Consider the following 20,688-nt stretch of genomic DNA (forward strand, 5'->3'; position numbering starts at 1 on the left):
ATAATTTTTGACTTCTTTAATTAATTATAAAACTAAAACCATATCTCTTTAACTGAAAATAGGTTGAATTTTCAAAACAGGAACATTCCTTTGCTATGTATATTTAAATTTATTTTAGTCTCATGCTACACTTCATTTCAGATGCTAGCTTGGTTTATACATTGTGCTAAATTGTTTTCTTAACCATTGGTTGGGTTCCTACGACCGAGCTACATATGTTTCAATTTATAAAGCATAAAGCCTGGTTTACACAACAAACTAAGCCAAAGTTTTGGCTTAAGTTTAGACCTAAGAATATCTTACATCTGTGTGCCACACAAACTCTTCTATCACACAGTCACAATTTGGAAACATGATTGGTTGCTGCTTGACATTTGAACTTCCTTCAGAAGAACTCTGAGTGTGAGTGTGCACTGCGTGTGTTTCAACAGAGGTCTCATAAGAACAGTGACAGATGCTCCCACCAGACTCTCCTTCATTTGAACAGGATATCAAACTCTTCCTGGTGGCTCAAAGGTTTCAGGCATCAGTGCAAATGGTTATGAAATGAAGGAGGGACAATGGAAGGGACAGCAGAGAGGTGGATGTAATGGTGATGGTGGTAGAGGTGGAGGTGGAGGTAGCCAAAAGACCAGTGGAAATCTCCCAGAAGTCATTGCCTAAAACACAAAACTTCGCACCTCTCATAAGAATTCACACCTCTCTTTTGGCTTTAGGGGAAAAAAAATCAAATCTCCTCCTCATCAAAGAAGCAAAAAGAAGAGAAAACTAGCACACAGTCATGTTATTCAAACAAAATAGCTTTGATTTGAAAAAACAACAACAGATTGGGACTACAAATTGTTATGTAATACAGTCTACTGCTGTTGTGAACATTATTCCAAGACTATCAGCAGCCTACTATTCCAACACCCGTCGTTTTGCATTTGCTTCCTGAGAAAACTCACCATTTCATTGTCTTCTTCATCTTTTTCATCATCTAAAAAGCGAATTGCACTGACTCTGTTTACTGCCCGTTCATTCCATGTTTCATCTGACATTTCATTTACCAAGTTCTCCAATGCGCCGCACCGGGGAAGGTTATCTGTTATGACAGCAGACAAGTAGAGACAGCAGATGTATATGTCACAGGTTAATGTCACTGTGTATTGAAGCTTGGATGCCAAGTTTTTATTGAAAACTATTTGAAAATAACATTCAACATTCCCTTGAGATGCCAAGTCTATTAGATTATTTTTCATTGGCTAAACTCTCCATGTTTAATAACCTTTCGTTTCATGAAACTTATTTTTAGTGAAATAAAAAGCATACATTTGCATGTTAATAAGCTCCATTTTCTTTTGTTTAAATGATGCAGATTTTCAGTGTAAGAAATGATTAAAATTGATTAACCATCCAGATTCATAGTGAGTTCATTGGCATATTTCAAACATTTAAACATTGAAAGATGGTGGGTAAACCATATGATGAACAATTGAGGGAATTAGATATGCCTAGTCTAACAACAAAAAGGACTAGGGGTGACATGATAGCTGTACCAGTACTTGAGGGACAGTCACAGAGAAGAGGGAGTCAACTTATTCTCCAAAGCACCTGGGGATAGTACAAGAAGCAAAGGGTGGATGCTCATTAAAGAGAAATCCCAGCTAGAACTAAGGAGAAATTTCCTGATACTGAGAACAATTCATCAGTGGAATGACTGGACAGCCATTTGTCCAGAATGGTATATGGCAGGGGTAGGCAACTTTGGCTCTTTTATGACTCGTGAGCCATGCTGACTCAGGAATTCTGGGAGCTGAAATCCACAAGTCATAAAAGAACCAAGGTTGCCTACCCCTGGTATAGTGTCTCCTACTTGAGCAGAGACTAGAAGTCCTGCAAAGTCCCTTACAATTCTGTTATTCCATATTCTATTATTTTTTTATTATTATTTTGGATCATCGCACAGTCAGCCAGATGTTCAGACTGGATTTGGCATTTTGTCTATTATTATTATTATTATTATTATTATTAAAATGGCACCTGTATGTGGAATGTAGATCAATGGAAAGGGGTTTAGAGGTGTTCAATAGATATACATGTCATTTCTTCAAAAACAAGTGATTTATCGGTATGATGTAACAAACAAAGAACCAAGAATATAATGAAGAAAATATATTCCTATTCTTGCTTAAGGGAAGTCGAAGAGATCTGAGGCCCTTGTTTCTATAATAAAAGAACCTCCTCCTTACTTGTTGGTTCTTCAGTATTATGTAATTATATCTAATGTTTTCCACATCATTAGCATCTTTCATAATTTTTACATTTAAAATATTTTATATATGCCCACGCTGCTGGTTACAAAAGGGAACTGACTTTTTTATCTCCTTATGCAGACAAAAGCCATCTTTGCTTCCCGTGAAGATGATCTCAAAAAATGTTTACCTTGGCAACTAGGCTCAGAAGGCAATTGAGGAAGTAAAACACATGTTAAAAATTTTTCTCCCATTTCAGGGTCTGTGTCTGTCTGGAAGGTAAGCAAAGGCTGAGACTGGTTATCAGACAACCACAAAGCTTTCAGCTTCAAGCTAGTCAGCGACATGGGAAGATGTATCAATCTAATGGAGAAAACAAGGATTTGGTTTAAGATTTCTTATCCAACTATGCAGAAAAAAGCAAAGCATTAAAGAAGTTTGCAACGTATTTGTTGTTTGTGCTATAAGGAAAATAACCCAGTGTCCCCTTTGGAAAGAAAAGAGAACATATTTCAAGGTCCAGGTTATAATATACACAATAGAGTCCCCTGGCAAATATACCCCTTGCAGTGCCATAGAAATTTAGCTACATAGTGATGCTAAAGTCTGGAAGATATCAGGTGTTCCAAGTTAAATGCAGATGTACTGCATTGTTCAGAATAAATAAGAAACATACTTGTGTGCCCAGGAAAGAACTTGGCATTTACATGTCACATTGTTTAGCCCCAAACATTGTATTTCTTTGGGTGCAGGATTGTTTTTCTACCCCTTAATCAGCCCCCAATTCATATGTCATGCATTTTGTACATTGTTGTTCTGAGAATTTGAATTAGTGGAGGATAGAAAGAAGTACATTCTGTATTAAGTGCTGTTTTATTAGACCCGAAAAATGCAGATGCAAAAAACTGAACTGCTTCAGGCCAAATGACTAAAGCTTATCCTATTCTTATAACACAGTGTTTCTCAACCTTGACAATTTTAAAGCATGTGGACTTCAATTCCCAGAATTCCACAGCCAGCATTGCTGGCTGTGGAATTCTGGGAGTTGAAGTCCACATGCCTTAAAATTGTCAAGGTTGAGAAACACTGTATAACAGCATAGAATCCCACAATCTATCACAATCAAAAGGCAAAGATTCCCTCAAGTCAAGCTCAATTCCTGGCAACTATATGATCATGTCAATGAAGTTCTCTTGGCAGAAAAGAAGAGCTTTGCCAGTGTCTTCTGGGATGTCTTCCTCCCCAACTTTCAAATCTCATCTAGGACCTTGGCATTCATAGGAATGTCCCTCCAAGTACCAAGCAAATTCAGCCATTCTTAGGTTTCCCAAACTCCATCCAGATCATCTGGATACTGCTATATTTTATCTGTTTCAATATACAGACCTCCAAATAGTTATTGTGACAACACCTAGACTCATTTAGCTGATGTCAAAAACTAAACTCTGGTGGTGCAGTGATTAAAGTACAGTATGGCAAGCAAACTCTCCCCACAGCCTGGAGTTTGATCCTGGTGGGACTCAAGGTTGACTCTGCCTTCCATCATTTTGAGGTTGGTAAAATGAGGACCCAGTTTGTTGGGGGCAATATGCATTGTAAACCACCCAGAGAGTGTTATAAAGTACTATGGTGCGGTATATAAGTCTAAATTATTATTATTATTTATGAGACTTATATACTGCTTTAAGTACAAGCACTCTCTAAGCAGTGTACACCCGTAAGCAATGTATATATATTATATATATATATATATATATATATCTATATATATATATATATATATATATATATACATTGCCCCCAACAATCTGGGTCCTCATTTTACCTACCCCGGAAGGATGGAAGGCTGAGTCAACCTTGAGCCGGTGAGATTTGAACCGCTGACCTGCTGAACACAGTCAGCTAAAGTGGCCTGCAGTACTGCACTCTAACTGCTGCGCCACCTCGGCTTTTGCTAATGCTAAATGCTAAACTGGTTAGTACTTGGAGGAGAGAATACCACAAAATGCTAGAGCTATAGACTAGACTTAAAAGGGTTTTTTAAAAAAATTGAAGACATTTGGTCACATGAGATTCCTGATATTACTGAAATAGTTATGGTAAAGAATTTTTAAAAATTGGAGTACTTGTGTTTCTTCTCCAAAGGAAAATGTGTGTCTGTTTTTAAAAATCTAATTAGAACAGAACCCTTGGAAGATTCATAAGGGAGCCTCAGAGGGAATTTATCTGAACAGGAAAGGTGATGAACTGAACCGCTAAGTGAACCGCTAAAACATTCTCCCAGAGACAAGAGCATAACACCTCTGTTTTTTTGAGAATACAATTTTTATTACCATTCTGTGTGGCTATCAATAATCCTGTGAACTTGATTCACCAGTCAACATTGCTTTGACTTAACTGGGACCAGCCTTTAACACCAGATTATGAAGTATTTGTCCCCCAGTCCACTATTTCCCACAGGAAGAATATTAAGAAATCTGTCAGTTCAAATCCACTACAAAATGAATTTAGAGCAAATATGAACACACTCACCTGTTTCCAGCTACATCAAGAACATGGAGCTCTGTGGCATGCGATATCTCCGGTGGAATCCTAGATAACTGATTGTCCCGTACTGAAAATACATTTAAGCTGCAACACCCACCAATCTGTTTTACAGAAAGAAAAGGAGAGTGAATCACTGCTGCAGTGTAACATATTAGGGAAATCATGTAAGCTCGCTACATACTGTAGCAAATTACTACAAATGAAGGTGATGCTTGGTAACTAGGATAATCATGTTTGTGCAACATTTCACTTACACAGCAATCTTAGGAGACCTTAAAACAGAATCCCAAGATCAAATTGCAGATTTAGAGAAGATTGGACCCCATAATAATAAGTAACAAAAGGAGTTAAAAACACGAAATAGGCAGTGTGGTAGGCAGTGTGACATAGCAATTAAAGGGGCTACACTAGGACTGGAAAGACTCTTAATTCTTAGTCAGGATATCTCAAAGGGGAAACTGGGCTAATCATCCTCTCTCAGCCCAGCTTATTAAATAGAAATTGTTGTTATAAGGATAAAATGAAGGGAGATTCTTTTGTATACTGATCTGACGTCGAGGAAAAGCAGGATATAAATCTAGCAAATAAACACATACATATTATGCTTACATTCAAGTAAGAAAAAATGCTATTCATTAGCATCAATGTATAATTTAGTTCTTGAATAACCATTTAAGAGGATGCTTCAACTAAGTTTGGTCTGATAAGAATTAAAATAATTACGAGGCATTAACCCTACACAATTAGTAAGGAAAAAGCTATTGAACTCAATATACTTCTAACATACTATACATACGATTGTATTCTAAATGTAATATTAGAGCTATGAGGTAATCTGGACTTAAATGTGGAAAATGATTTAGGAGATGGGGGAAGCATATATCAGTTAGAAATTTTAAAAAATCCTGCTTATTCTTGTGGAAGAACTATGATGGCACTTAAATGGTGTTCCCTTCTCAGTGGTCTTCAGGGTTACTATTACACTTTCTGAATTGCTTTTGAGGGCTGAGATTAGGGGAAACCATGTTGTGACAATTCCACTATTTCCTAACTGGGCAATTCCAATTAGTTATTATAAGGGGGGGGGAATATGTGAATGTTGCTTCTCAAGTTGGCAAAAGGACTGAAAGTTATTAAAATAGAGATGCAGACAGTCCCACCTTCACAAAGGAATCAGGCTTCTAGCCACCTATACTGAAAAAGTTGAAGGAACAGACAATTTTATAGTCCTAAATTACATCTATATAGGATTTTCATTTCAAAAGTGCTCACCAGGATTCTTGCTTGGTAATCTTTCCTTCTAACAATATTCTGGGCTGGGGAATTCTGGGAGTTGAAGTCCACACATCTTAAAGTTTCCAAGGTTGAGAAACACTAGCCTAAATTACCAGGAGGGTGGTCTGACATGAGGTGCTCCAGAGCTCAGCATACCTTCCTATTTAGTTTAACATGTATGAAGCCACTAGGGGAGGTCATCTACTAGCAGAGTATAAAGTATCATTAGTGTGTGGGTAATACCTAGTTCAGGGGTAGGCAACCTTGGTTCTTTTATGACTCAGTGGACTTCAACTCCCAGAATTCCTGAGCCAGCCTTGAAGCTGGCTTGAAGCTGAATTAGAGTTGCAGTAGCAGACCTGACCAGTGCTTGGAGGTTGTAGAGTTCAGGTGGAAAAAAAACAGGCTTAAATTGAATGCAAGCAAGCTGGACTGCCTGTTAGTTCAGAAATGAGCTCGTTCCAAGATGATAACAAACTTGCATTTGGATGGGGTGTGCTAGCCCTACAGTCTAGTTATGTCCCTAGACTCACACCTAAAGAACAGGTGGGAGCTGTTGTCAGATACGTTTTCATCTATTTATTTTAATTGGTGCACCTGGTGTGATCTTCTCTAAAACATGAGGTACTACTTCTGTCCCTGTTTTCTCTTAGCCAGAGTATATAATTCAGTACAGATGAAGCTGCCTATTTGATAACAGGTCAGACCCATGATTTTCCTAATATACTGTTGGTGGTTGCATCTGTTATTGGACTGTTTCCATATACAATTCAAGGTGCTAATTATTATTTATAAAATGCTTTATGGCTTTAGACCTAGTTATCTTCAAGACCACTTATTATGGGTAAACCTTGCTTGCTCCATAAGAATAAACTGAGGGTGACTGATGGAAGCCTCTGCCTATCTTGAAATTTGAGAGAGGTGACTTGAACTATATATACATATGTTTTCTGAGGTTTTTGCAGGTATTTGTATGTAGGTCTTTGGTTATTCGGGTTTTCTCCGAAGCACGAAGCTGAAAACACCAGCCTGAAGATGATGAATGGGACTTTGTCAAAACGTTGCCAAGACACTTCCAATTTTACGCGGGAGAAAACCCGAATAACCAAAGACCCACATATATATATATAATTTCAAGATGGGCAGAACCTTCCCACAATCACACTTTATTCTTATGGGGCATGCAAACTATATATAGATTGAAAAGTATTTTTAATTTACTGTGATAAATCAATGTCTTCTGCTTGAAATTTAATGTAGCTCTAACACTATGCATGTTGAACTTATAACAACATAACTTCCTAATTCCACAGCTGAAAATCTTCAAAACAGCTCGCCCCTGGTGGTGAGATTGTCATTTTTCTTGTATTTTTGAAGCTTGCTTTTTTAAAAAAAGAATTCAGAACAGAAGAAATGAAATTTCTCCCCAGAGAACAAGAAGGTGCCATAGGAATATATTGTAAATAGTGACACAATTTATTTTGTTTGTTTCCTTTATAAGTCAATTAGGGCCAGTTAGACTAAAGCAGGGGTAGGCAACCTTGGCTCTTTTATGACTCGTGGACTTCAACTCCCAGAATTCCTGAGCCAGCACAGTTGCTCAGGAATTCTGGGAGTTGAAGTCCACGAATCATAAAAGAGCCAAGGTTGCCTACTGCTGGACTAAAGCAATGTAGAAATCACATAGATAAATGTCTTTGCATATGTAAGCCTAAACTGCTTCTTTAAGGGGTTGCAACAGGTACGAGTACCTGTACACACTCCCAATCACCTTTTCCCTTTTCAATCCAGATCACTGCAGTGCTCTAATAATGGTAGACCTTATAATAATTATTCTGTCACTGTTTCATATTCAGCTCCCAAATCCCATTTTTCCTCCCATGTGTGAACATAGATCAAATGTTGTGGAATGCATTGCGAGTGGTGCTACTTCAGCATTAAAATACAATAGACAGACCTATTCGTGTCAAACTTGATCGCGTCACGCGACATATCGTGACATATCATGATGTTTTTTGCCAGGGTGGGTGTGGCCTGCACGGGACACATCCTGCCTGTGGGCCACCAGTTTGACACCGCCTTGGTCTCTTCAGTTCACTCTGCTCCCAGTGTAAGTGTTTAAAATACAAAGACATACGTTTCCTGCAGGTTTGCCATTTGCATCATGCATTAATTGAAGACACTTCAATTAATGGATTAAGGCAAACTGAGTTCTTAGACTTTTATATGATATTTAATACGCCAAACCTCCAACATAACTGCCAACAACAGAGTCTTTCTTTTTTAAAAGAGAAAGAAGAAAATACCCAACTTACTGGGTATGGTCTAAATTGTACCAAATCAAATTGATCTATTAACAAGTCAGCAATTCTAAAAAGTTTTATTTTAACAAGTAATTCTTTTAGCAAATCTGTACCAAAATAAATATAGTGCTTATTCTAAGTTACTACATATAGATTGAAAAATATTTTTTAATATACTACGATTCTGTCTTCTTTGAAATATGTCTTCTGTCTGAAATTTAAGATATAGCTAACACTATGAATGTTGAAGAGAGAACCACAACATTTCCTAAATCCATATCTGAAAATCTAATTTAAGATGGCCAGCATGCTCTGACAAATGCAATTGCATTTCCCCTTATAAGATGTACAATATGGATGGCATTTCTATCAAATACCCATTTTAGTGAATAAAGAAATTCTACCATTATTTGCCACAAATGTTAAAACATTGGTTTAAAAAGGAACTGAACTCCTTAAAATTGGGCACAATTCTTTTATCAGCAAGCTGTTTTAAAGTCACCTTTAAGTCATGCTTATAAAAGTAAAAATACATTGCTATATTTAAATCCAATTAAATACAATTCTAAATTCCTGAATAAATGATACCTAGCTGTTGACGCCAATTCAACTAAACCTATTTTGATCTATTTACCTTTATAAATGAAATTCTTTTCAATAGCCACTCTAAGCACTATACTTTCCATCACAGTTTAACATTTATGTAAAATGGCACCAACAAATATTTTCATATTTCCTTCCATTATGAACAGGTACACTTTCCTATTTTCATGCAAGGAGTTAAGAATGGGAGCAACAGCAAGATCATTGTATACTTTTCAAGTCATGGATTATTTTTAAAAATGAGAAACCATGCACTAAATTTCTGGAAGTGCTCTGTGGGTTTGCAGGAGATAAACAACAAAAATATTGTACTGGTCTAACTAAAATACATCTAAAATTAAAAAGAAAAAAAAACAACTGCACACAATTATCCTGGTTAGTGAATGTTAGATGATTCCTTATTGTGCACAAGGAGTGGTTTGCTTTGAACAGCTGTGCCTCAGGGACATAAGCAGAATGAACTTGGCCATGCAGCCTTTTGAAAAGCATCCTCTCTCTTAAGCTAGGAAATTCAAGATTTGGGGGGGGGGCAATGAAAGTGCAGTGGTGGAGTCAGCCAATTTGAATCATCATGCATTGAAAGCAGTCAGATGAAGGGAGCTGGTGAAACTGTGGGCTGAGCAGTACTTACAGTGACAAGAATTACCTGACTCAAATTTCCAAGCAGCTAACAATTAAGAAAAACACAAGATACAATTGTTTGATTTAACACAGAGTACTATACTGTACACACAGTCTGCACAATGCCATTCCCCCGCACACACACACACACAAAATGACAAGAGAACACAGTATTTTCGTTAATTTAATGTTTGCAAAATGAAGTAAAGCTGTACCTCCCTTAATGCTGTAAAGACACCAGTCACATATAATTCAGTAAAACTCACAATATATTAAAAGTTAGTCTTGCCACAATTATATGCCAATCCAAAATGCTACAGTGTTCCCTAACTGTGGGTCAGACTTGACTGGTTGCCCAAATCATTTCTGTGTGCATTCTGCAGAGTTTCTAAGTCCTTGACTCCTTGCTTATGGCTGTTTGGCACCCTTTCTTTACAAATGGATATAATAAACTGACATACAGACATGGCTTAAGGATTATCTGTATTTCTCATATTGTGTGAAACTTAGCTAAGCAGAGCAGAACAATCATCAGATATTTAGTACCTGCATACACATGGTGCATTCTGAACATCAGCCCACTAAAACCCTAACTGCATGGGTACAAACTAAATCATACTATGCAGTTCTGCCTAGTTATTTCTAAAGCCCCAAAAGTAAAGCATCAACATTGAACTGTAAACCTTCGTTGTAACACATTTTGCTCTCCTTTTACAAAACAAATTTTAATGTTTAATATATTTACAGAACACTTGGCAGACAAATAAATCCCAAGTGCAACAAAATTTTGATCCTGATATGCAAGAAACTTACTTGGCGCTATGAGATGAAGAGTTAGGATTTTGAAGGTGGGCAAAACAATTCTTTTAAATTCATTTTGTAACTTTGAATTCAAAATGGTTCTGATGAAAATAATTCGTCCAATTGGAAGAGTAATTTGAGCTCTGCGACAATCACAAAGAAGGCAAAGATAACTGTTTTGTGACTGAATTTTTAGGAGAGCCTAACTGAGAGAAATATAATTAGGGAGTTCTCTAAATTCAGAAAACAAGAATTCTGCATTGTTTGCAATTTTCAAGTATGACAATTACTAGAGTTCAGAACTGAGCGTACAGTGGCTGCACAAACTAGGAAATTTTAAGTATTCCATAACAACAATACAGGTTTATTAGCAGAGTTGTACCCTTTATAAAAGAGCCAGTCTGGTCTAGTGGTGAAGACACCAGACTAGAAACCAGGAGACGGTGAGTTCTAATCCCACCTAAGCCAGTCGCTCTCTCTCAGCCCATCCCATCTCAAGGATTGTTGTTGTGAGGAAAGTAGGTGAAGAAGGAAAGGAAGGAGTATTAGATATGTTCGCTGCCTTGAGTTATTTATAAAAATAATAAAGGCAGGATAAAAAAATGTAATACATCAGAAAAGGGAGCAAGAATGTATTTATAGATCGAGAAGCCCATTAAGGGAAACAGAAAACAAACTTGTAGACATAAAGCAGGACTCAAAGACCAAGCATTATGACTTTCATTATCACTGTACAGCACATCCAACAGGATCTTATGAAAAGCAATTCCCACTCTTATCAACTGCTCAGCAGAATGATAAAATAAGGAACTGCACATTTGTATGAATGAACCAGCCCTCACTTTCTACTGAGATTTCAAACAGGCAGGAATAAAATAAATTGATATTCCTTTATGGAATGTAACTGCCTGCTGAATTCTACCCCAAAGTCAGTCTCGTTTCTAGAATCATTTTTAGTTAGAGCAGAGGTGGGGAACTGTGGCCTGTTAATGACTTGTGGACTTCAGCTCCCAGAATTCCACAGTTGGCTCAGCTGAAAGTACACAAGTCATAAAAGGGCCATAGTTCCCCACCCCTGAATTAGAGCAACCTAAACATACCATCTGCTGGATCTCTTTGGTCTGGAGTTTTACCAGATTTCTATCTCAATACTTTTACAATGAAATTTCACATTTGTTGTATTGCACCCAGCAGTATAGAGTCTGGTTTTTGAAAATAGAACTGATGACTATGATTAACAATAAAGAAGCCTGAATAGCTGATATAGGTAACACCAGACATATACGTGGAATTTCAAACTCTGAGACAGCCAGTCATGACATAAAATTATATTTAGAACAGCATTTTAACAGGGTTCTGTCTAGCGCAGGGGTAGGCAACCTTGCTGGCTTAGGAATTCTGGGAGTTGAAGTCCACGAGTCATAAAAGAGCCAAGGTTGCCTACACCTGAATAAAATTTGACTTTTAACAGAATTAGTGAAACATTTGCAGTGACCAAACTATAGCATAATGGCACTTGGAGTGGGTGTTTGTGACATCCCATGACAAAGCAGAAAGGCTCAGAAATTGAACCAGGCTTACATTATTACCAGCTGCTGCAATACTTCCTTGGTGCCTGTTCTGGAGCTCCGCAGATTAGGTAAAAAAGAACCCACCTTGGGTGATGTAGTCCTCAACTTACGATGACAACTGAGCCCAACATTTCTGTTGCTAAGCGAGACAATTAAGTGAATTCCCTCCGCCCCCATTTTATGAACTTCCTTGCCAGAGTCATTAAGTGAATCTGGCTTCCCCATTGACTTTGCTTGTCAGGAGGTCACAAAAGGTGATCACATGACCTTGGGATTCTACAACTGTCATAAATATGAGTCAGTTGTGAAGCATCTGAATTTTGATCACGTGACCATGGGGATGCTGCAATGGTTGCAAGGATGAAAAACGGTCAGTCACTTTTTTCAGTGTTGTAACTTTGAACGGTCACTAAATGAACTGTTGTAAGTCGAGCATTACCTGAACCACATTTGCTTAGCTCAATGGTGGTCATAAATCGAGGACTACCTGTATACTAGTACATACTTATGACTACCACTGAGCCCAAAATTTCCACTGTCAAGCGAGAGAGTTGTTAAGTGAATTTTGCCCCATTTTACAACCTTGTAAAATGTTGGCGGTTGTTAAGTGAATCACTGGAGTTTATTTATTTATTTATTTATTTATTTATGAGACTTATATACCGCTCTCTAAGCGGTGTACACCAGTAAGCAATGTATATATATATTTACATTGCCCCCAACAATCTGGGTCCTCATTTTACCTACCTCGGAAGGATGGAAGGCTGAGTCAACCTTGAACCGGTGAGATTTGAACCGCTGACCTGCTGAACACAGTCAGCTAAAGTGGTCTGCAGTACTGCACTCTAACTGCTGTCTAACTGCTTTGCTTTGTCTAACTGCTTTGCACTCTAACTGCTTTGCTGGCTGAGGAATTCTGGGAGTTGAAGTCCACACGTCTTAAAGTTGCCAAGGTTGAGAACCCCTGGTCTACAGAGTTTATATCCCTGTCTATTGCTGATTACCCACCATCCCTTCTCTTTTCCCTGAATAAGTCTTTCTTCCCTGAAAGCAATAAATTAAATCTTTTCTGATTCTTTTGACTTTCACACCATGTGCTGCTTTTCTTATTTATAGCACATGCTCATATTTTGCTACAAGCAAATGACAGAAATCAAACCACCACATTAGAAACAACATTCGCTACCAGAAGTATTTCTATTGATGTTTTTATCCTTCAGTCATTCAAGGCTGCGACCAAGAGAACCAAGTTGACCAAATGCACAGGGGAGACATTCTTCTTGGACTGTAAAATGGCAACTATTTTAGGAGACCAACTGGATTCATTTGAGAAGTAGTTTTTACGCATTCATCCTTCGCCCTGAAATCCTCAGCTCCCCTCTAAGGATGGATTAAAGACTTCAAGCTTGATCAGCTGCTTTGAGTGATTCATCACAGTCAAAATAAAAGATGCATGTTTGGTGAGTTTTGGTCCAATTATGCAACAAGCTAGGCTGGTTTGGTCTGAGTAAAAGAACACCCTGAGTGGAATTGTTTTAAGTGTTCTGTGCTATTTTAGGTGATTTGATTGGAAGGTTCCTTGTTTTTTGTTTTTTGTTTTTGCAAAAAGGAATGTTCCTTTTTTACTTCCTCCCACTCCAGGCTACTACTGTAAGGACAGGACACGTCTTTGTTATTATTGGCTTAGGCTGAAGAGGATGAGGGAAATGTTCTGGAATTAAGCAGAAGGCATTTAAGGAATGCATGGTACAATGAAGGAGACCTTTTGGATCTGATTTTTTTTCCCACCCACATGCCACTGTTTGACTACCTAGAACAAGGGTGTCAAACTGCTGGCCTGTGGGCCAGAGCGTCATGCCGAAACCGCGCCCACCCCATTGCCGGCAATGGAAAAAAAGTCATGATGCGTCGCGACACGTCACGTGATGTTGTGAGTTTGACACCCCTGACCTAGAAGGTAAATCTCTGTTGCTCTGCTGGACCTCACACGTGTTCACATAGTTGCTTTGCCATAGTTTCCACTCTGCTCAAAACCAGGAGGAAATCATATTAGCATAAATTAGGGGGCCCTTAACATGCATCTAGAACAGGGCTACGCTGTGCGTCTGCTCATGCAGCTCCAGCACACAACCCTGTAAAGACAGCGACTGGTAGCTTTTTAAGGAAGAATGTGAACATCACCAACTGAGAAAAAGTCACCATTAACAGCCGTACAGCCAAGACTATTCTAGCAGCCATGAAGAATATGGTGCTAGGATAGTCTTGTCAGATCCAGGTTCTCCATCCAATTAATTTTTATTTCTATTGTTTTTCTTCTCAAAGACTATTGACCTTTCAACCTGTAAAGAGCAGCAGAGCATTTCTCTCTCTCTCTCTCTCTCTCTCCCTTCCTCCCTCTCCCTCTCTGAGAGAGAGAGAGAGAGAGAGAGAGAGAGAGAGAGAGAGAGAGAGAGATGGGTAGGAGAAGAAAGTCTATGTTCCTGATTGTCCTCAGGGTTAGGATTAGGCTGACATAATGCTAAGAAGAGGTTTACTTTAAAACATTTCTGAAAGAAGCCCCAATTGAGTCAATAAGCCAGTTCAGTTCATTTTACTTGCCAGAATGCATCTCGACCTGTAGATAATTAAATTGAAAGAAAGTGAGGTCTCTGTGTTTTTTCTTTCAAGCCAGATTAGTAGCCTCTCCTTGTGTTCCTTTCAATTAGCAAACCTCTGGGGCAAAGCAGAAGGCTACACTTTTGAGTTTTTATATTGGGGAAGGGCAGCATAGATAGAGAACAAACCTAATCATTCCATAATTGGAATCTTCAAAAACTTATTTTTTCTCTCTTTTTGTCCATAAGCACTACACTAGTAGTAGCACTTTTCATGAGCTACTATACCATCTATTCTTCTGATCATAGGGTGATAAGAAAGATGCAAGGTATTTGGGGGTGGGGTGGCGGTGATCCCATTGTTTCCTATAGCCAAAACAGTCAAAACATTTCAAGATGTCTTTCCATAAAATAAGAAACTGGATCAGTTTGTGTTCTGGCAAAATACAGACAACTCAAAAGTGTTTAAACCATTAACAGGTATATTCCTGTGTAATGTTCAGTTAATTGTAGCACTGGTTATGCTTGATGAGTTGGGACTTAGTCAGTGATGGGATTCAGCCGGTTCACACCACTTCGGCAGAACCAATAGCTAGTTTTTTGTTGGCCAGGCCCAGAATAGACTTCCAGAAGCAGCATCCGCCCAGAGAACCAGTTGTTCTTATATCTGAATCCCACCACTGGACTTTGTACAAAAGCTACTTCCATGATAGCAACTTAAAAGAAAAAACTTGTCTGATTTTCAGACAGTGTATCCTTACTGGATTAAAAAAATCAAGCAGTTTCAGACAGTCTTTTTCTCATCTAGAAGGTAATATTATTAACATGATTTGCTATAATTATCTAAGAACCTGCGATATACTTCTACATAGTAATTTTAGTTTTAATAAGCTAAATACTCCTAATAGCTAGAGACATTCAACAGTATTTTGACAGAGCATTCCAAATTTAACTACAGTTAATGTTCCAGAACATTGCTGAGGGAGAATGACCTGGCCTTCAATTATTCTTAAAACTTAAGATAATATTTCAGATTTCCACCTACACTGTGAAAAGATGTTGACACAAGTAACAGCTGTCCTCCTCCTTTATCTGAGAAGCCCAAGGCTAGGAGGTAAAGTCTTAATTATTTTGGTTAATCTCCAAACAAACATCAGTCACAGTACATTCAGCAGTAAATGTAAAGGTCTAATTTCAGTCCACCGTTCCACCTGCAAACTTTATTACATCTATATTCTTCAATTATTTGAAGATTTATCAGCCACTGCAGCTTAAACTCTTCCATTCTATTCTTCCTGAATAAAAACTACATACTTCATTTCTCCTAGGGTAAATAAAGTAATAAACATTAATTACCTCTTTAGGTAAAGATACAAGTTTGTTTCGGTCAACATTCAATATATTCAGCTTCTTTAGTTTTCCAATGCTCTTTGGCAAAGTCTGAAACAAAACAATGTCAGCAATTAATATTACTGGAATTTCAAAGTAAGTTTGGCAAAGCAAGCAGTGAGCTAATTAATGTGCTGCAACATTTTAAGAATTTGTCTTTAAACAGAATGATGAAGTGATAGGTCCTGTATTCTAAGATGGCCAAAATATTTACTAAGAGGCGTTCTAACAAAATAACAACAACAACAATAATAATAATAAGTTGGAAAGGACCTTGGAGGTCATCTAGTCCAACCCCCTGCTCAGGCAGGAAACCCTATACCATTTCAGACAAATGGCTGAATTTCAGATGTCTGAGATTTAAAAGGTTCAATGGATGTATGATCAGTATTCCCATCTGTACTGACTTGTACCTCAGGATAATTGGCACAACTGCAAAACCCTCCTGAGTAACCAAGATAAGAAATATTTATTTTAAAAGAGGATCACATCTAGTTTGGGGCAATTTTTCACCGAAATCTCTTATCCTATATGGTGATAGTCCTCCTTCTCCAATTAGGATTTTTGATGTTTCAGAGATCAGTAGTGAACATTACCCGTGCCTTCTCTCCACACACAGGTTAACAAGGAAAATGAAGGCAATTCACATAATTGTACTCATAAAAGCATATTATTGAAGATAACATAGGATTACTTCTGTGGTTCTTTCCTCTCTCAAAGTATTTGCCTTATTCTGCAATAGGGGCTAGGAAATTAGTCTCCAGTTAGAGCAGCATATTATATAGAGAGAACAAATTATAGCCTTTATTTTACTATTACATCTTGTTCTAGCACACTGCAAAGCAAACATAGGATGTTCCATTGTTACTCCTCCCATTTCTTAGCTTTGCAGATTTTTAACTCCTTCTTCCCTATTTATGAGACAAATTATCCCATAATTCTATCCTAAAAATGTGATAAAATTACTTCTTAACTCTATCACTGACTTTTATCAAATTTTTAAATTAATTTTGATGAAGGTCTTTCTCATTGCCCTCCAAAATCAACTGGGACAGGTTTTTCCTCTCCAGATTTATTATTTACCCTCTATTCAAATGTGATTTCCTCCTGGGAAAGCTGTTACAAAACTATCAGCCAATATTTATTATTTAATTTATTAAATATTTTATAAATTACATTAAGTACTAGAGTATGGAAGTTTGAGAGAGATGATTGGAGAAGGACAAAACATAATTTAGCATGCCAGCATCCTATTACTTTCTGAACAAGATCACGCTTTATTAGCAATCGCTTTTTCCATCAATACAGTTTCTTCTCTACTATACTAATCTTAGCTGGATAATTTGGTATTACAACCAAATTCAAGTGAAACCTGCTTTGAAATAATTCCATGCTTTTCTCACTGTCTCATTCACTGTTTAGCTGATATTTTGGTCTACTATAACTTCTTGCTATTCAACATTGTGCTTAACATGCATCCTGACGGGCAGTAATTCAGTTGTTTTGTACTTCACTGTAATTGTCATACGCTCTTAAAATGGGCAAATAAAGATTCTGCCACCCTCATTTAATGCCATCATTTGAAGAGCTAACAGCATACTTACCAGCAGCTGATTTTCTGTAAGAACTAATTCTGTAAGACATTCACAGTTTCCTACAGCTTCTGTTAATTGAGTAAGCCTGTTCTGGTCAACCTTCAAGATGGATAGCTTTTTTAACTTTCCTGTAGACACAAAAAATGAGCCTTTAAAAAAGTTGTAGACAAAACAAAACCAGAGACCCTAATTGCAGCAATTATCAACTACTTAAGGAGAAAGCAATCTTAACTAATTCTCCAGAATATTCAGATGTTCTTGAAAAATTTTGATTTTTTAAAGAACTTTTTTACCTAGTAAAGTCTATCTTTCAAAAGATAACCTTCCAAAGGCATTTTTACAATTAAAAAAACCAACAAAGCTTCTGTGGGTTTCTAGGCCCCTGGTCATCCTGATTTGAAATTGTAAAAACTGTAACCCAATATTGTTCAAAAGTCACAGTCATGAAAAACCTGCCCAATGGATATTTTAGCTGAAAGATTAAAGACCAGAGTGATAATGTGAAACACTATATCCAGGCCCTTTGTTCATCTTGGAGAAGGCCTTCCGATGAAGCTATGTGGTCAGTGCAGTAAGACAACTGTAGCCCTTCAAGGCAGATCTGGCTACGAAACCATTGCCGTACAGATCAGTATTAGTTTTATCAAAAAGCTACAGTAACTCTGAATGTATTTCCCTCTTCTCTCCCTTTTATCTTCATGAAAACTAGAAAGGGTTTAGTCTGAGACATTTACTCAGTTTAAATTCCTGCCCTGGACTCAGTCATCTTTTATCTGATCATTGCTTCTTCCTGTCCCTCCAGGCTATTCCCTATGCCCTCAACAACCAATAACTATCTATTTTCCTCAAGGAGCCTCATCTAGTGCTCTCTTTGGGCTCTTTTAGACACCACTCAAAAGTAAGGTTATTCATCCAGGCTTTTAAACTTGAAATGTGCCTTCTCTGCTGATTGACCAAAGGCAGAAGCGAACACATGGACATCCAGATGCTGTTAGAGTGGAATTGCTATCATCTTTCAACATTGATTCTGCTGGCTAGATTGATGGGAGGGTTCAACAACATCTGGGAAGAACTTCTGGGAAGGTAGCCCCTGCCTACCATAAAAAGAAACCATGCTCTAACAAGTGGACAACAGAAGTACATTTTTGACAGAAAAGCAAGAAGACATCCTTAAGCAAATAATCTATGGCTACTGAAGAGAAGAAATTCCAGGGGCACATTGCAAAATGAGGAAACCAATCATAATTAACAAAAGAGGGCCCAACTTTATACTCATTGGTAGCCAAAAGCAATATTCACAAAATATTATTTTTGCACAACTCATCACTGATCCATGTATTAAAGAAGAATGTGTTTTCAGGAATAACAGTGATAGCATCAGCTGAGAACTCCAGATAAAACCTCTTTGCCTCTCCCAGGGTTTGCAAGAGAATGGGAAGCATAGATAATTGTATGGGCCACATTATCTTCTTGAAAGGAAAGGTGAGATCAAAACACAACATCCATGTAACGAGATTTATTTGTAATTAATGTAAATATGGACTGAGATGTCTGTCAAATGTTGATTTACCATGTTCAATGTTTTTAATTCCTTTTTTATTCAATAAAATTATTATTAAAAAAAACACACAACATCCAAAAAGGATTAGGATGTGAGTTCTTATGGGTAGTGACCCCCAAGCAGTTGCAAGGAAAGTGGGAGAGGATGGAAATATTCAGGGGCTTGCTGTGAGAACTTAGTCTACTCAGCCTGAATTCTTTTTATCTTTTTCCTCTTATTCTAGAATCTGCTGCTGGATTCTGTGGGCAAGTTTGGATAAGGGTGATGCCAACAAATCAAGACAAAGAAACTCCATAGAACTAAGCATCCAGGAATCATCCTCTTGCCCCTGTGCCCACAAGCAGAGGCTTCCCAAAGCCGAGGGGAGTTTCAGCTGGCGGAGACAGCTGCTCTTCTCTCCTGATTAGCCTGACTCACTGCCTGGAGTCACACCTGTTGCAAAGACCATCCTAGGTTTTTGTTTCCCAGGGCACAGGCTTATCTGGAGCAGGAACCCAGAAGAACACAGTGCACAAAAAGCTACATTGCACAGCTCAGAAGAATGACCTTCAGCCTCATAAGATTGGGTCCGTGACTGAGTTAACTACAGTTGCTCGATCCAGCAGGCTCCTGCCGGGCCAGCAGCCCCGAAAATCAGGGGACGGGACATAATACTTGAGCAGGAGGATGTCTCCTAGGTCTCCCTCCTCACTCCGCAAAATAAGGGTGTAGTCACATAGGCATCACACCATCATGAATCTAGGGTGGATGTTGGGCAAATAAGCGACAACCATACTGAACTATGAGCAGCAGCAGATGGGGATGGCCGATTCCTCTTCCCTCATCCCAATTTTGCAGAAAGGAGTCTCAAGCCAAATACTCTTGGCTGCAGTTTCAGATCCTGAGATTAAGTACAGCTCTTTTGGAGTCCACACACTGTTCAACATGAATAAGTCTTTCAGTCTGCCCCTCAGCACTACAGGTAGTACTTGATCTATGACCACGATTGGGACTGGAATCCCATCGTAAGTTGCTGTGGTCACAAGTTGAGTCAGACCCAATTTTTTTGACATTTTTACTGCAATTGTTAAGCGAATCACCATAGTTGTTCAGTAAAACCAATTTCCCAATGGACACTTTTTACTGGACCAGCATAAGAATCGTGATTATATGACATAGGATGCTGCAACCTGTCATAAATGCAAGCCGGTCACCAAACTCCTGAACTGCAGCCATGTGACTAGAGGGGTGTGTGATGGCCGTAAGTGTGAGAATGGATCATAAGTTATTTTTTTAGGCTGTTTTAACTTTGAATTATTAAACGAACAAGTCAAAAACTACCTGTATAGAGGAAATCCATCTGCTGAGCTGGCCGGAAACAAAAATAATGACTCGGGATGCAAAAGAGATGAACCACTAGATTTGGCTACAAGGACAACAAAGCCATGATAGCCTTAGAACAGGATGGAGGGAGTCTCATGTTCATCTCTCTGTTTTGAACTTTGAAATTCCCTGCAATAAACTACATCTCACCATTTCCTTTCTTGCAACTGTAGCTGACACCAGATCACACTGGGAAATCTCCTCCTCCCGTCATAGGACTCGCTTGGTTTTA

At 38.2% G+C, this 20,688-nt stretch overlaps 1 protein-coding gene across 2 annotated transcripts in view; it reads right to left on the bottom strand.

Moving 5' to 3' along the window:
- The window catches only part of LRRC1 (leucine rich repeat containing 1), a 93,402-nt gene that overhangs the window by 3,159 nt on the left and 69,555 nt on the right, over positions 1-20,688 (bottom strand). For both annotated transcript variants that reach the window (XM_039320356.1, XM_039320357.1), the window contains 5 exons: positions 17,543-17,661; positions 15,906-15,989; positions 4,767-4,882; positions 2,425-2,597; positions 948-1,084 (listed from right to left, as the gene is read on the bottom strand). In XM_039320356.1, the coding sequence (XP_039176290.1) occupies positions 948-1,084; positions 2,425-2,597; positions 4,767-4,882; positions 15,906-15,989; positions 17,543-17,661 (629 nt within the window). The remainder of the gene's footprint in view (positions 1-947; positions 1,085-2,424; positions 2,598-4,766; positions 4,883-15,905; positions 15,990-17,542; positions 17,662-20,688) is intronic.

Source organism: Crotalus tigris, unplaced genomic scaffold (assembly GCF_016545835.1).
Source record: "Crotalus tigris isolate CLP2741 ecotype Arizona unplaced genomic scaffold, ASM1654583v1 scf7180000023636.1099087, whole genome shotgun sequence".
Classification (NCBI taxonomy): Eukaryota; Metazoa; Chordata; class Lepidosauria; order Squamata; family Viperidae; genus Crotalus; species Crotalus tigris.